At 36.2% G+C, this 18,074-nt stretch overlaps 2 protein-coding genes across 7 annotated transcripts in view; one reads left to right on the top strand and one right to left on the bottom strand.

Moving 5' to 3' along the window:
* The first annotated feature begins 347 nt into the window (after positions 1-347).
* LOC129001108 (tubulin glycylase 3A-like) lies at positions 348-13,028 on the top strand. Of its 2 annotated transcripts, XM_054428290.1 has the most exons (11): positions 348-698; positions 1,626-1,793; positions 2,421-2,514; positions 3,343-3,521; positions 3,920-4,132; positions 7,852-8,043; positions 8,638-8,854; positions 9,306-9,396; positions 10,025-10,195; positions 10,927-11,180; positions 12,847-13,028. In XM_054428290.1, exons 1-11 carry the CDS (start codon positions 369-371, stop codon positions 13,002-13,004), a joined length of 2,067 nt encoding a protein of 688 aa, XP_054284265.1. In that variant the 5' UTR covers positions 348-368; the 3' UTR covers positions 13,005-13,028. The 2 variants fall into 2 exon arrangements, with proteins under 2 accessions (XP_054284265.1, XP_054284266.1); XM_054428291.1 differs by lacking the exons at positions 348-698; positions 2,421-2,514 and having other exon boundaries at positions 1,733-1,793.
* Positions 13,029-13,634: 606 nt separating this feature from the next.
* The window catches only part of LOC129001460 (chromodomain-helicase-DNA-binding protein 7-like), a 76,257-nt gene continuing 71,817 nt past the window's right edge, over positions 13,635-18,074 (bottom strand). For all 5 annotated transcript variants that reach the window (XM_054428751.1, XM_054428754.1, XM_054428752.1 and 2 more), the window contains one exon: positions 13,635-17,013. In XM_054428751.1, coding sequence (XP_054284726.1) covers positions 15,466-17,013 — 1,548 coding nt within the window. In that variant the 3' untranslated portion in view covers positions 13,635-15,465. The remainder of the gene's footprint in view (positions 17,014-18,074) is intronic.

Below are 18,074 nucleotides of genomic sequence, written 5' to 3'. Positions count from 1 at the left end.
TTTGTGTTATCATATGGGTGTTCATCAATAATTATGTTCCAAGTAAAATTTATAAAATCGTTGACTACGGATGTCAAACAATGGATGCTAACCATGGATTAAACCTACCTGGACACAATTATAACTATATATATATATTTTCACCTATAGATTATCATCCTAAATGCATCATAAGACAACATAAATAAAATATTTCTTTATAGTACATGGACTGGACAGTATATGTTTTGACATCTACTATTTATCTATGAATCTGTTCTCAAACCAATATGCTAAATGAAAAAATGAGAGAAAAAATAATATTATCACCATATGTCTAAATCATAATAGACTAATTTTAACACATTGTGTGTCATGAACCAAGAAACATGTCAAAATTAAGTGTATCCAGTCAAAAAACAAAACAATTTAACCGGAAAGGGAGTAGTAATTCCAAAGAAAATAAATCTTTGATTTTAAAGAAAGAAAACACCCAAGTTGAACCCGATTTTACAATCATCACCAAATCACTCCAGTACAATGTTGAAATGGTGGATAACACTTTCATTGTCAGACCTTATACTCAAGAAACTTCCCATCCAAACAAAAGTCAAAGTCAAACTCTTGGAACTTCTAGATCGAAAAAAGGGGATGAAATACCAAAAACCCCTAACAAAACAACAATAAAACCTAACATTAGTGGTGTTAACACGAAACAGGTAAGACTCATTCACTACTACATTTGTGACAGAAAGGTTTTGTCAAAGAAACAGTAATTATTTGTTTGTTAACATATTATTTAAAATACAATATCCAACAAATTTTGCTTCCAAAGGGAAAATGAATGAATCAGATCAATAAATCAATTGAACCTAATTTACTTAATTAGCTTTGTCCTTTTTTATATGAATCTTAATTTAAAACAATCTATATTCTCATCAAAGCTTTCAACTGTGTTAACAAGCTGACATTTTACTCCCTAGGGACTAAAAAAACATTTTTAACATCTTCAGCAAAAACAGCTTTTTTAATACCGTACATGTGTAGCGAGTATAAAGTAGGTAGCTCTTTTCCTGCTTATCTTTTTAGTCCCTAGGGAGTAAAAGTCAGCTGTTGTTAACTCTTAACAACACTCTTATGTCTCTGTTAACTCTTATGTCTAGCTGTTGTTAAACTTTGATTGTAAGCAATCACATGTATCGATTGTTTTAATCGGTTGTAGCTTATTGTTCCATTCTTGTCTATAGTTCGACCATAAATCGTCATATAATGTATACAGCACTGACATAATCATAATAAATACTCGTAGACGAAATTATCGAACATTTTGAAGCCACTGTTTGCATTAGCAAAATTGAAAACAAGTTGGAAGTCATTTTGAGACGTTATCTTTACGTGAAAAGAATTTAGTTTTTCTAACTCAGTTTGCTTAAAATGGTGCAATATAACAAAAAAAATATAGGTAGTCTTTTCCACCCTCACTCTTTTTCTGACCTCAGCTTCACCTCGGTCGTGAGACTTGAGCTTGAGTTCAAAAGAGCCACTTTACGCCCAAGTAATGAAATAAAATATACTATTTTTGAATTTTTAAGAAAATTGGTTGGCTATTACTACAACAATCAATTGATTTGTTGATTTTTCAATAGAAACTGTTCTCCGCTCAAAGTAAAATTGCTACACACACCAGTTTAACTACTTATTCAAGAATAAATAGTCCATTGAACGCCAGCTCTCGGTTGTTGAGCAGGGATCAAAACTGCATTCTGACAAAAAAGAGCAGGGAGTTCTTGACTTTGGTTAATCAAGCAATCAAGGTAAGTTATACATGTTTAACCAAAAAATATAGGTACATTTCTTGCCTTATATTTACAACTTTTTCTTTCATACCTTTTTTCTTTAGAATACATAGGTAGTCCACCATTTGCTAGCTTGCGACCATTTATAAACAAGTAAGCTTACCAGTATTCCCCAAAGTTGTTCTTTTTGGTTTGTGAATATTTTTAATTGAGATTAAAAAATTGATATAAGTCATGTCAAATAACGGTCATGTAATGAGTTCAAGAAGAGATATAATTTAATCTTGTCACTCTCCCATTGGTATCCGTTGTGCTGGTTGGATTGGATCAGTCCAAAAAAATCTATTACCAATGAGCATAACCACTGAAGCGTGGCATTTATTGTATTGTATTTTTAGGCAAAGTATATGAGTGTTAACGTATAAATTTGTTGGACCTTTTCACTGAGAATCATTGGTTAGTATGACACTAATCATAACATTGGTTAACAAATTGAGTAAATTAAGTTATATTTTTATATTCAAACCCAAAGTAAAAAATACTCATCGTACTAATTGCAATATTCACTTATTTAATTTTTACAAATAAAGTTCAGTTCTATTTCAAAATTAATTTTTAATTTTGTTGATTCACCTATCTCTTTAGTTGCAGAAAATATTCTGTATTGGTAATCAAAACAGAAAAGCGTTTCCTACGGTGCGAAGTTCTCTAATGGAAAGAGGATGGGTCGAAAAATGTTGTAAGTCTTAAATAACACTCCTTATATATATTGTAACCAGGGGGGATAGTCATAAATGTCCAGTGTGGGAGCACTCACTATCGTCTAAGAACCACAGGGAAGTATAAGGTACAGAGGAAACATTCAATGGTACCGTACACTTAAGTGGTGTCCAGCACTAGTCCAACATTGCCCCCCTCGACTTCATGTACTAAGGTGGAAGAAGACCCTGTGCTCTGTGGTATAGGAATATCCTCACAGTGCTCGCCGCTCGAGCTCTTCCTTTCTCGTCACAAGTATATTTCTGTCACAACATTATTAGAACTGAAAGCACACGGTCGTCCCATAAGTGTGTTTCCTCTGTACCTTATCACTCTGTGGGCTAACATGTAGGGTTAGGGTTAATATATATATAGGTCTATTGGAAAAAGCAGAGAGGGAGCATTCTCGCTCCACTACACCACTGATAATGTATTATTTTTAAGTTTTGTATCTTTTAAGCTATTTTACTCTAGACTTTGTAGTTCTTGTTTTACTGAATTTTTATTTCCTTTAAGGCTAACACTTCTCTGTGATGGTTTCATTAGAAGAATCTAGCTTGTAAATATTGTTTTGAAATTTGCAATAACCTGATGAGGAATCTAGTAATATTTGCCTTTAGCCACCAGGACTGCATTAAATATGTTTACCTTTTGTAGACACTTTGGCCGTCATCCCTGTTCTTCTGATATTTATTTATTTTAAGCAACATCTCAATGGGCACAAAATTAGATATACGGATGTCTCTCCGTGCCTTTCTTATCTCAACTCTGAAAATTCATGTAATTTGCATTATTATTATTATTAAAGCTGCAGAAGTTATGGCTGAAGAAGAATCAATTAATTCTAAAACCGCAGAAATTACCATACGTCTACTGAAAGAAGCACCAGTTAATTTTGTCTGGGTGATGAATTCCATTGACTTTGGAAGTTTTAGTGAGGATGCAATAATCAGCCGATTCCCTAAAAACAATCATTTTTCTACAAAGGTAAGTAATCGTAAATAAATTTTGATCTCAAGTACATGACATGTTTTGGCTGGGATGATGCCTTTAGGTGTCGAGATCGCTTCGGCAAAAGTCCTCCCTAAACACAACCAAACATAGTTCATAAACTACATAGTAGTTCAATTCAATTTAAAAAATATCGTAAGAATCAGCAGTCGTTAGAGAGTAACATGACTAGGGTTTGGACTTTTGAATGATTTCCTTACAAAAAAACAAAAATACTGTGTGTACATTATAAACAGTTAAACACAAAAAAATAAGAACACATCTTTATTGAGGCTAAAAAGTTTGCATTCTTATTTTCTCAAAATCAAAATCTTCTGTAAATATTAGAAGAATCCTTAACATTTGATAATTGTAAATCAGTTATCAGTTTGCAGGTAGGACTGTGGCATTTTATGGAGGACTTCCATTGGTTTTATCAGCCCAACGTTTCACAGACTATAACACCTAAAACTTTTAGAGTGAGCAATAAAGAAGAGATGGACATATTTATGAAAGAGTTTTGTCTCTCAGCCTGTGTCGGTCTTCTGAAGATAATTGTCAACCAAGTGGCGACAGCAGATTCTGACAGCTTCTTTAGAAATGGGATGGTACGATGTGTATTTTATTCTTTTGTAAGAAAAAGGTATATTGAAAATAGTATATGAGTCGCGGTTGGTCTGGTGGTTGGATATATATTTTGTCCTGAAGACCAGACGGTTCAAATACCACCAATGACCAAAGTATTTTGGTGACAACTTATCAAATAAATAAATGGTATGTATTAACAATCTGACACATGCTTTCTCCTATTAGCTTATCAACAACCTTTATATCACAGGTGAGCATATGGAGAAAAATCACCAATGATGCAATAACTTTTAAGCTGTAATTTTACAGCAATGGTGTTGTATGGTTTTGTTAAGAGTTTATAGGACTGTACTAGCTTGTACCAGGCCCGTTTTTACCCTGTCAGCGCCCTAGGCACAACTAATAGTAGCGCCCCTCTGCAATATATATAACAGGGTGTCCACCGACTGGGAAATCCGGGATTTATGTGTGAGATTTTTTTAACCAGGAATTATGCGTGAATTTTGTATTTCTACCTCGATTTCGATCGCGCATGACAACAGTGACGTTTCCTAAACCACAGGAGACGATAATGCCAACACACGGCCGCGAGGGATGATCAGAATTTTGCCGCGATCGCAGAAGTCGGTGATAATGTCTACACGACTGCGGGGTATGATCATGATTTTGCCAAGATATCGCATGACAATGATGATATCTACAGAGCCGCGAGAGATGATCAGAATATTGCCACGATCGCGGAAGACGATAATGTTCACACTACTGTGGGGAAACAGTCAGAATTTTGCCGCGATCGTGGAAGACGATGATAATCTCCACACGACTGCTGGATATGTCTAAGATTAACATTTTGCGGGAGACAATTACAATGTCTTCACGACCTCGGGTGACGATTGCGATGTCTACACTGCCGCGAGGGATGATCAGAATTCTACCACGATCGCGCAAGACGATGATAATGGGAACACAACCACGGGAAAGGATCACAATTTTGCCTCATTTGCGCGGAAGACTCCACACGACCACGGGAAATGATAACCATTTTCCACAATCGCGGGAGACGATTACTATGTTCACACGACCGCCGGAGACGATATAATGATGTATTCACGGCCGCGAGGGATCATCAGAATTTTACCAGGTTATCAGGTTTTTTTTAATTTTTTTTTTTTAAGATAACGTCCACATGATCGCGGGTAAAAATATTGTCTCATTTGCGGTAGACGACGATAATCTCCTGACGACTGCGGGATTTTGCCGCGATCGTGTCTACACGGTCACGGCAGACAATAATACACGTCCACAGGGATTATCAGAAGTTTACCGCTATCGCATGCAAATACAACCATCATTTTTTTTTATTTTACAAGTTTTTGGCGTCCCCAAAAAAAGGAAATTGCCTCGCGCCCTAGGCCATTTCTCAGCTCCACAACTCGGACCTCATTGGTCCTAATGCCGTCGGCGTCCTGTCACTGCTACCGCCTGGAGAATTGGTTCTCAGTGTTCTAATTTTTTCTACGCCAGATAGTTGGGGACGACGTAAATGTCCCCAAAAAAAGGAAATTGCCTCGCGCCCTAGGCACGTGCCTACCGTGCCTATTCGGTAAATCGGCCCTGGCTTGTACACTTCGCCTGCGATTTTTTTTTTTTTTTTTAACAGAGGCTTACAAGCTACCATTGCATACCATTGTATTGGGATTACATCGCAGCTAGAACAGCTTATTGTGCACCCTCGTTCACAGGTCCTCATTCTCCGTCAAATCCCAGGTCCTTGGTGAACCGTGAGAGCCTCTTGACTATGGTGACCTGTTCTTCCCTTTGATCTCCCATCAATAGGTCAAGGGATCTCATACGCAGACCTTGTAGGGCTGGGCACCTAAATATACCTTCACAGCTTTCACAAGGTCTCTGGCTGGGGCAAGCCGTAGCGAGATTTCCCTGAAAGGACTCAGCTCCTGAACTTGCTTGACCAGCCAATCCTTTGTGGCTGCGTCAGCACAGCCTCCACCTTTCTTCCTGGAGGCTTCATTAGAGTCAGCTTTGGGGGTACCACCCTTGCCCTGCTTTTTCCCTTTGCCTGTGATGGTATAACCATTATATACAGCATAAGAAATAAACAGAGTATTACAATCATTACAATAATTATACGTAGTGGCTTCGTGAACGATCACAAAAGTAAGATATTATCATTATTCATTGTGTCACGCACAATTAAAACAATCATGTTATGATTAAAAATTCTACAGCAATTAACAAAATGAAAACCATTTGTTTAATCTCCCACAAAAAAATCTCACAACATAAAATCTTGAAACTAAAAATGCCGTGACTCTTCAGCTTCTCCAACAATTAAGTATAGTTCTTTAATAGCTGTATCAGCTCTTCTAATACAGGTAAAGAAACTTTTCCACCAGAACAACACATTCGAATGGATCCAGCAGGCTCATCTTTACATTTTAATGTTTTGCAGTGTTTACACTCTCTGTCCATTATATATACAATTAATATTCATGTAATTTGCATTATTATTAAAGCTACAGAAGATATGGTTGAAAAATAACCAATCTATTTAATTCTAAAACCGCAAAAATTACCATACATCAATTATTTTTAAATTTTTTTAAATTATTTGTTGAGCGGAGCGAAGCGAAGCTCTTTGGGATCAACTTCAATGCAATCTTTATAACAATTAATCTCAATAACGGCTTAACATATTTTAGTCAAACTTACCAAGGTTGTTTTGTAAAATGTTTGGATGGTTTAGCCCAACCAATTTCAATTTTTTATAATGCCTTTATAATTTTAAAGTAACTCAAAGTTTTTTTTTTAATTTTAACATCGGCCTTATGGACTGCCATGATGGTTACAAAATAACGACGTAAATGTAAAGAAAACAAAGAATCATAGCATATGTTAAAATCAAGCCACGACCTAAACACAGTACAAAGGGGGAAAAATTGGATGATGACAACTGATCAAATAATACAGAGAAAGTCTTAGGTTTACATTTAGGTTGCAATTTGGAAAGGACCACTAATCGAATAGGTAGTCATAGATGAAACACACTTTCTTAGGTACAGTATTTAACAGATTTAATTTAGGTAGCTAAATAAGGTTATAACGAATAACATTTTATCTTAAACAATTCGTCCGTGAATCACATTCATGGATCCATCTCATTAATGGCAAACTTAAACAGGTCCACGTAGGAAAATGTGAGGAAGAAGTAAAGGCTGGCAGTGCGGAGTTTGGGAAACGTTTGTGGCAGTTGCATTAATGTATCTGTAATACTAAAATGCTATGTGAAGGGAGGGAAACAGGTCAACGACGTAGGAAGTGGTGAAGGAAAGTAGTAAAGGCTGGCAGTGCGGAGTTTGGGAAACGTTTGTGGCAGTTGTATTTAATGTATCTGCAATACTAAAATGCTATGTGAAGGGAGGGAAACAGGTCAACGACGTAGGAAGTGGTGAAGGAAAGTAGTAAAGGCTAGCAGTGCAGAGTGTGGTAACGTTTGTATTTTGTATTACATCCTATAAACAAATTTTAATTTTTTGGTTTTTTTAAACCATGAAACATGATTGCTCTGCTCAACTGGCTTTCACTGCTATGAAAGCAATCCTAGTTTGTAATAATTGTATTGTTTATAGTCTAGTGTTGCGTCGAATTCCAAATAAATAAATCAACACATATTAGTAGATTAAGTAAATTGTTCTAAACCTACACAATTTAAAATTTTCAGGTACCATTAAGTGTATTTGACTTTGCAAACGCTCAATGTTCCGAGTATATTCTTCACCGCCATCATGATGACATTGATAGAAAAAATAGCAGTGAAACAACATTGGAGGATTGGAACAATTACCTATTTTGGTTCTACAAAATTGCTCACGAGAAAGAAAACTTTGAAACTACCTCTTATCCAATGATTCAGGTTTGCACAAATAGTAGTCTCCGATTGTTTGCTTATTTTATTTTTATGGATGTGTAAATAATAATAGATAATTTATAGCCTATATAGATAATCCCAGCCCGGTACAGAAGGGCTTGGCTAAAGCTAATAATTCATTTTCATATTTTAACTATAATATAATATAATACCAAATACCAAATATAACTATAATAAAATACCAAAGGAATTCTATCCAGATTGAAAATTATTTCTTCAAATTAGGAAAAAATAAAATTACTGTGCCTCAGACTTTGTAAAAATATATTATAAATATTAAATGCATTGTATATATACTGCAGACTCCTACAAAGCTTCCTCCCCAAACAAGTGGATTGAGTGTTGAGTCAAATTTGAGTGTTGTAAACCATTGCACAATCAATGATACCCGAACTCACTTGAGAATAAACTCAAGAGGCATAAGGTAAACCTTTTTATACAGGCAGGTGTTTTATAGTAGGTACCCAATCATGTCAAAAATCCACAGAGGGAAGACTTTTTCACTCCAGACGGATTTCAAATGATTTAATAAAACTAAGGTAAGCTAATTTACTTAAAGAACATTCATGCTGAATGCAGGCGTTATATACGATGAGCAAAATGACCCTAAAGAACATGGAACCCTACTGGCCGTTGTTGGAGCTAGAGGGATGCTGTAATCTCTGGGTGATCAAACCCCCAGCAGACTTCTGTGGACGAGGGGTGCGAGTGATGCAGACCATTCACGACATCATCAACCATGTACAGCTGCTGGGCGACAACAAGTACAGCCGGTGTATCATTCAGAAGTACATTGGTAAGATGAAGAAATAAACAGTAAACTTTTAAGATGGTATTGAATAATCTATAATGATTTTGTTATTCATCCAATACCGTACTCGTACACTCCCTTAATCTTACTGACTAAGAAAAAACATGAAACTAAAAATTGCTCTTTACATAAAATAGGACTTTCAGGGCATTGAATTGTGACCTCATTGAAAAATATAATGGAATAGCTTTAGTTGGTTCCTTTTTACTTTCTTCAGTGTATAAGGAGAAAGTATTGTATTGCTTAGAGTTAGACAATGAGAGGCAATCCCAATTTCCTTTATTTTCCAAAGTGACATTTGACCTTTAAATAGTCCCTCAGTGGTGAAAAACTCTGGCATTATAGGTATTTCAGATTTTAAATATTTTTATAGGCATCTCGGATTTGTTCAATACATATAGAAATATCAAATTTTTAATAGTAATTTTTTCCACAGAAAGACCCCTACTTGTGTATGGAACCAAGTTTGATATCAGACAATGGTTTTTGGTAACAAGTGTATATCCACTGGTAATATGGATCGCTAGGTAAGTGCTTTAGGATTTATTTAAAGTTTTAAAGTTTGACTATAAATGGGTTTCACTTTTTATTTTACATGTTTAGAACTACCCGAAACCCACTATTTAATTCTAAATAACTAGTCTCAATAAAAATACAATATTGTACTCCAAGAGTTTGAAGGTATCTTATTAGGCCTATATAGTTTTCTGACAGAGTACTCCACCTCTTCTATTTACTAACCGCCAACCGTCTTGATTTCTTTAAACAAGAGTCAGGAACTTGACCCTTGTACTATGGCCACTCTCTCCATCCTTGGCCACTCCTTTCATTCTTTCCCTTTGTTAAAAATTGTGAATTAGCGCAAACAAAAACCAGCAAAAGCAGTACTCTATGACTCTATAGCATCAGCAGTATGTGTAGGATACAATTTATAAAAATAAACTAAAATCTAAAAAATGTTCAGTGAAGAATGGCAATTTCATTTAAAATCCAGCCCTAACATTGATGATACATGTTGAACTCATAATTTACCATAAGTATTTAAGTGTGAATAAAAAAATCATTAATGTCTCCAAGAAATGCCAACTTGTCCAAGAATGTACTATGAGTGTAACTTTGTCCAAGAAAGCAGACTTTGACTCGGCCTCATTTCAGAGAATGCTACCTGAGGTTCAGTTCACAGCCGTTTTCCCTCGTCAATCTGCACGAGTCTGTTCATTTGACTAACAATGCCATACAGAAGAACTATACCAACAGCAATGAGCGAGACACCAGACTACCAGCAGAGAATATGTGGCACTGCTCTACCTTCCAACAGTACTTGAGGTGTTACAGTCTTTTCAATTTAAGTCCGTTATTTTCATTAGTTTTCATTAATGAACACCCATTGTGAAAATCTGTACAGCCTTCTATGATCATCCTAAGCCACATATATGCACATTTGTATGCCAAAACAATTTTCTGCATACACGTATGTCAATTGGGAAACAGTATAGAGGAATTGGCTCCCTTCTTACTGAAACCTTATTACAGAACGTGATGATTCAAACTTGGCGGGAGCGTCAATTTTCTTTATTACGTTTTTGAATACTATGATGAAAGATTAAACTAATCATCTCATAGGGTGAGAACCAACTCGAATAGTGTAGTCAATGAAGCAAGAAACTAAGAAACACAATGTTGGTCTCATATCAGAGCTAGGTTGCTTGGATATGACAGGAGCTCGAAGTAGACAATTCAGGGACAACCCAGAATTCTGGTTATTTAGACAATAAATAGAATTTTAAAAATTATTCTTGACTGCCAATTGGCTGACATTTTTACCATTTAATCTTATTGCCACTGCGGTTACCTTGAATCAGTTGCCCCATCTGCAACAATATTGACTTTGTGACAATATTGACCTTATGTCTTTTAGGCATATCCTAAACCAACAGTTGAATTAATTGTCATTGGAAAAAGTATCTGATTATATTTCGGATCTTTCTACCATCCAGATTACCATTTCATTAACTTCATTAGCATAGTTTGATTGAGCGAATCCCATATGATTTCAGAGACATAGGTGAAACTACCAGATGGGACTCAATGATACTTCCGGGGATGAAAGAGGGAATCGTCGGAGCAGTTTTGGCCTCTCAGGATGAGATGATTGAGAGAACCAACAGTTTTGAGTTGTACGGAGCTGATTTTCTGTTGGGAGCTGACTACACTCCTATACTGCTGGAGATCAACATGGGTCCAGCAATGGCTCCTTCCACCAGCATTACAGCCGATCTGTGCAAGAGAGGACTGGAGGACATCATCAAAGGTTGGGAAGAGGTGTTTTTGTTAGATTGTTAGAGGTACAGGTATAGAAGAATATTGTTCTAATTAGAATGGCAAGCAGAATGCACATTCACAAAACCCTTTTCCCATCACTGTCACTTTTTTTTGTACAGTCATCTCAACAGGCCCTTTACCACTAGATGCTAGAGGTTTGACTCTCAATATTGGGAGCCTTTCCCTAATCCCTCCCTACATGTAATTCTAATTTATACAATCATTACACTGTATGCTAGACCAGGCTAGACCCAGGCTCGCTGCCTTTTAGCGAATTTCCCATATAGGGAATAAGCTATTACCGTAGGTCTCATGGTAAGACCTGGACCCGGGACCAATTTACTTTTTCGTTTTGAAGTCCCCAGAGGCCAAAAACTTCATTCGTAAAAAATGTATGTATGGAAGTGATGTTTGTGACAAGTAAACGCGAAAAATACTGGTCGGATTGGGCTGAAATTTGGGGTGATGATAGCTCACATTCCTGATTAACATATAGGTAGGCATATTGTTATCTCAAAACTCCATTCAGGCTCTGCCCCAGTGGCTCTGGAGTTTCCCATGTTAACCTTATTCGTATTCACATTATTATATTTTTTGCAATTATGATAACAGCTAATTTGAAGTAAGCAGCGTCAAAAAGCTGTGATACACTATGAGAACATCTCAGTGACTCTGTACTATTACTATTGGAAATTTAATGAGGATTCTGAAAATGACATTACATTCTAAATCAAAACAATTTTTAGTGCACTTATGTTCATTTTATGTAAGAAAATACAAATAATTTGAAAAAATCTTAATTTGTCTGTTATTCCCTACCTGTGTGGGTATGGAAATCTAAATTAGTGCCATTTTGTTGCCCATACTAATAAGTAGTTTAACTGTATTAGAGGTGGCTGTGGTTTAACACATAACAAATTTGAACACTAACTTCGTTCCAAACTGTATATTTATATATGTGTCCGTTAGTGCGATAACTCAAGCAAAAATTATCCGATTTTGATGAAATTTTGTATAAACCTACATTTATTCAAACGAGTTCGCGAACCTGCATGATCAGTCCATGGGAACAGGGGCTTATAGGGTAAAAATGAGTTTTTCCCATTTTTGACCCTAAAAACATAAAATTTTGCTATTTTTTTAACCGTTTTATAGCTTAAAGAAAGAAATAATTTAGTATATTGAAACTCTCTTGTATGCATAATGGTTACAAAGATAATAAAGTGTAAGTTTAAAATCTCCATGTTATTATTATGGAGAAATTTTAAATTGTTGTAGTTTACTTGTTTTTGGATATAGTATGTTGATAAAATTTGACAGATTTGTTTATTTCATCCTATGCTTTTTGAGTTTGACCAAAAACACTTTTTACCTTCCCCGTAGCAGCAAACCTAAGCACTCGTTAAATCTAATGTTATTTATATTGGGAATAAATATGTCTTCAAATTATAAAAATATTTCTTTGTAACGATTAAAGGGAAACATCTGCAGTTAATGGAAGAGAAGCATTTAGATGGGATGGACCAGTACTGCCTGGAGACTGGAACTGTTAAATTAACAATTATGATAAAGGTAAAAGTGTTTCATATCCTCCTGAATTTTTAGTCTGTGAAATGCAAGATGAGAAATTTTAATTTTTAATATTGGTTTTTCAGTTGTTTTGGACACAAGACACAACCAAAGCGCTGAAACAGGAATGTTTGAGTTGTTATACAAACAAGAGATGGGCCCTCGCCACCCTCATACAGGCCTAGACCTGGTAGTTACTGGCTCCAAGCTCACTAATGGGAGAAAAGTCAGAAGACCAAACTGAGCTATAAGATAAATAAAAAAGTTTGCGCACAATTGGTTTTTTTTATTCCCTTCCAAACATCAATAACAAATTAATGGTGTTATCTCGATTTAATTCTCCAATTAATGAATTAATGAGTTCTTGCATGCTGATGACCCATTGTCATTACTGTATTAGCAAATTTAATATTGGTTAGTTAAAGACTAGAAGGCAACATTAAACAAAATTTCATTTTTAGTATTTTTAGCGATAAATGAGGGTTTCTAGTGAATTTAATGTAGGCGGCCAAACAGTTAAGCCTACATTAGATTAAAAGGCTTTCCTATAATTAATTTGCTAAAAAATTCATTGGTTTTGCTATTTAAAAGACATAGCATTGGTTGTCGGGCAAATATAGAAATTTTCTTTTTAAAATAACTTATCTGGAAAAACTATTAAGTCTTGATCGGAAAAGGCTTTGCAATTTTAGTATTGCTGTTTTTTTTTTTTTTTTTTTAACTAAACTAATTTGATTGCTAACAAAGGTGGAGAATCGTTAACACTCAACGAGAGATATTTTGGCTAGTAAAGCCAACGAACATAGAGAACTTAATTTCTCTGGGGCCCAATAGGCCTATTAGAAAATAAATGGGTTTAAAGTAAAAAAACACATTTCATTTGTAAAAAATATGTAATAATTATTTCACAATGAAGAACATACAAATTTAACAAATCTTTGATAATATTCACACAGATGATCTTTAACTGATAAGCAAGTTTATCAATATTCAGTACTAGCAAAAATATACACTTGGCAAATACAAAAGAGAATGTGGTTTTCTTTGATTTAAAAGCAACATAATATAAATTATTTTCCATAGATTCGGTCCAACAAAATAAAATAATAAAATACTTTTTAATCTTAAATACATGTTGGTCTCAGATAAAAGAACAACACATCTATTATACATTTGCCAAGTCATATTTGCACTATTTTATAGAAACTTAAGTTCACCACGATAACAAAAAAAGAGTACAGCACTTATTAAGTTACTAGCAATGAATATGTAAAAAAGAACACTTGTCCCATACACAACACTGCTACAGAGTGTCTACATGCACTTAACTGTGTCTGTACACTACAAACTGCTCAACAATTTAGAAACACAATTTTTTGATAAAACTATTCCAAATAAAAAATATTATGGACCAAACATTCTATTTAAAAATTATACTGGCACTTTCAAGTTTCAACATTTTTTTTTTAAATTTAGACTAAGTGTCATGTAGAAAACACGTTTAAAAGGACTGTCACTTTTTTGTCGATTATGTTGACAGTCTTCATTTCAAAGGCTACTATGTTTTATTCCAATAATTTGTTTAAAAGCGTATATGTACAAGTGCTACATTTACAGGATCTTTACTATTTATTTTTAATTTTCCTAGAAACACTGCAAAATGTGTGTAACATCGGGCATACTTGAACCGCTCACTCACTGCCTTTACATATAATACACATTACAGTATAGTATTTTGCTAAAATAGGCTCCATAACAGTTATTTACACAATGACGAGTTTACTATACAGAAAGAGGAAAAGATTTATTGTTAATTTTCAGCACAGAGCTGCCAATAATAAATATATACTTTCACAAAAATACTTTAAAACAAACAGCATTAAATACTGGTCATGTATTTACATAAGTCACTAAAATACTGTTATACCAATATGGACTTTCGATTCTTCCACCTTCTAAAATAACACTTTGGAAATGAAAACAAAGATTGACTATGAACACACAAAAAGGTAAAAAAAAACTAGAGATAGAATAATAAACTAATAAAATACATCAATAACTCAAAACATATAAAACATTAAGGGTATACCTGTAGCAAACAACATAAAATTTAAAATATCATAAAATGTATTAGTATAAAAAATACAATGATAGCCTAAAAGCAAAACAACGCGGCTCAGTGATGTATCACAGTTAAAATATAAGAATAGAACATCCATTCCGTTCCTTCCGACACAGTACAAGGCCAACTGACAGTATTTGGTTTGTACCACAGTATACAAAAGTGCAGTTTTTAAAATATTTTAGAAAAGAATTTTTGTACCTTTACAAAATACCTATGATACAATGTTAAAAGGCAGTGGAACCATTCAGGAAACTTTACGCAGGCAAAATTACAGTTGTTTTAAAATCCCTCCCAAATTTGTACAAATAAATAAACATAAAACTATCATACCTAAATACAAAGATACAAAAACTAACAAATCACCAAACGATTACATGTTTACCTCTAAACGACAAAAATAAAAAAACTTAAAACAACTTAACATTTGGTATCATTATAAAAACAATATTTACACAAAGCTATTTTTTTGGGTTGAAAAAGATTATTTGACTAAAGAAATGTTGTAGGACAGAGTCCATTATGTTTGAAAGGAAATGTAATTACTAAAGGTTGGTGTCAAATCAAATGCTGTCACTTTCACCTAGTTGGAATGGTCCTCACGGGCCCTAGCCGCCGCGGCAGCTGCTGCACGACCGGCACTACTTCGCAGCATTTTTCGCTGCCCTACATCTACAGATTTCTTACCCCTTCGTTTCTTACCCTTCCCACCACAACCGAGGTCACTTTCCCCTTCCCCACTTTCGTCTTTGGCGTCAGAAGGAGTAAGAGAAGTTTCCTCACTCGCACTAGGTTCGTCGTAACCCATGTCGTCTATCCTCTCTTCAGGGTCCACGCTTTCCTGAGTGGTTCCTTCAGGAGATATTGGCCTGTCTTCTACAACAGCAGTCTTACTTTCTTCGACCGAGTAGTCACTGGGAATGAGATTCAGATTTTCAGGCGGAGGAGTCTTTAGTTTTTCCTCTACCCCTCCGTTACTCGACAAATCGAGACCGGAAAAATTTGCTTTAGCGGGTGACGGAACCGGTGACTCTTTGCTCTTTTTTGGCAAAGGGCTTGGGCTTCGTTTGCTAGCGGCCAGATCTACCGGAGCTGAAACAAAAGCCTCTTCTCTGGTTCTCTTAGGTGCCTTCTCTTCTTGAGGTAGCCTGGGGAGAAGTTCCGTGGAACTTTTACTTAGAGTCTCCAACGCCTCTTTCATCTCCTGTTCCCTGGAGTATGACGAAGGCCTCTGCTGCTTTGGCTTTGCAGACCTTGTCAGACTCTCGAGCAGATGCGTATCATGAGGCAGCAGGAACTGTGCAGGAAGTCTTTGTTTGCTCTGATTCTGACCCGAGGAAGCTGACGTTACAGTCGTAGCCCTACCACTGGAGACACTGGTTGTGGAACTCGTGCTCTTGTGTCCTCTGCTTTGAGCCTGGGTGGCACTCACACTCAAGCCACCATTGAGTAAAGCTAAACTGTCGTAAGCGGATGACATGGCTCCCGGTTGAAGAGAAAACGGATTTAAACCTCCCAAGCCAAGTGGTGTATACAGAAGACTGGGGTTGGGGAAAAAGAAAGGTAAAGAGGTAGGCAAAGTAGATGCGGCCGAAGAAACCGGTGTTTTCGATGTGCTTTTACTTTCGGTTTTATGAGACTTAGAGGTCTTGGACTCTGAGGAACCTGAAGGCGTCGATGTAGCGGGATTAGTCAATGCGGAAGAATCCATTCCAGCCAAGCCAGGTAGCCCTAATCCTGCCAAATTGGCAAACAGAGAGTTGGTCAAGTTCATGTTGCCCAGACCTGCCATGCCACTGAGAGCACTCATGTTGGGCATGCCTCCGAATGGTAACAACAGTGGGTTGTTGAGGCCAGACAGAAGTGTGCTGGGGAAGGGCAGACTAGCTGTAGGCAGTGTAGTAGAGGGCTGCGTACTGGCCGTAGTGGACGACCCTGAAGGTGAAGACAACAGGGGTGGTCTGCCTGGTCCTTTCTTCCTCTCTGATTGTGGGAGTCTTTTCTGCAAATCATGAGGCAGATTTCCCTTTTCTTTGACAAGTTCCGCCCACTTAGGATCAACATCGTACATAGGATTTTCAAGCAGCCACTGTGCAAGTCTCTTGAGCTGTGGGGCCTTGTTTCCTGTCAACTGCAACAAATATCAGAATATAACTTTTTTTGTAATTTGAAAATGTTTTTATGGTAAATTTGAGTAAAATGTCATCATGTATGCGAAATTGTTGAATGTTGGTTGACAGACCTAGACATTCCATTTCCATATTATAGCCATTTTTTTATTTTTATTTTTGTGTCGTAAGGCGCTAGGCTTGAGCCTGGGATTGTTTTTCACATTACTTCAAGCTATACCTAGGGGTTGCGGCAATTTCACTTAAAAATAACTTTTCCATTTTGAGAAACATTCTATTTACTTTGAGATTATTACTAAAGCCTCGTTCACAAGGTGCGAGTTTACAAGCTACTCGCCAGCATGTAAGAAGCCGGCGAGTTGGCGAGTGTGCTTGTATTTGTTCACACGGAGATTGTCCACTCGCAGACGTGTAGAAAGACGCCGGCGAGACGGCGAGTGCGCTTGTAGTCGTTCACACTATGCTTTTTCCACTCGCTCAGTAGCTAGCTTGAACCAAATCCTCCGACATCTTTGAATAACATGCGCACAAGCACAAGCAACTGTGTTCACACTGGGCTACTTTACACGCCTACTCGCTCAAAATCTGGCGAGTTGGCGTGTAAAGTAGCGGCAGCGTCAACTTTTTCCGTAGCTTTTTTACAAGCAGCTTTTGAGCGAGTATTTTGTTTACACTGAGCTATTTTACTAGCTGCGTGTAAAAAAGCCGGCGTGTAGCTTGTAAACTCGCCCCGTGTGAACGGGGCTTAAGTTTCATCTTTTGTTATCGTCACACCCAACCACCAAAGAACAACATTAAAATAAGTAGGAAACAACATATTTAGCAATGAAAGAAAGCAAAGATTTGCATATTGAAATTAAAATAATTTACAAGAGACTAAAACTACAACTGCAAAGACTTGGATGAGTCACAATAATCGCCATGTGCAGCACTTGGAACAATTTAGACACATGCACAAACCTTAGCATGCACCGTGTCAAGAGTATCAAAGAGTAAAACAGCACAAAAACACGAATGTGAAAACATGCAGAGTATGTTAACACAAATATTAAAAAGATAATGA

The sequence above is a fragment of the Macrosteles quadrilineatus genome, unplaced genomic scaffold, assembly GCF_028750875.1.
Source record: "Macrosteles quadrilineatus isolate MER2022 unplaced genomic scaffold, UCM_ALF_1.0 Scaffold_8__2_contigs__length_117827958, whole genome shotgun sequence".
NCBI lineage: Eukaryota > Metazoa > Arthropoda > Insecta > Hemiptera > Cicadellidae > Macrosteles > Macrosteles quadrilineatus.
The sequence above is the reverse complement of the archived record's forward strand: the minus strand, read 5'-3'. Positions and strand labels throughout refer to the sequence as shown.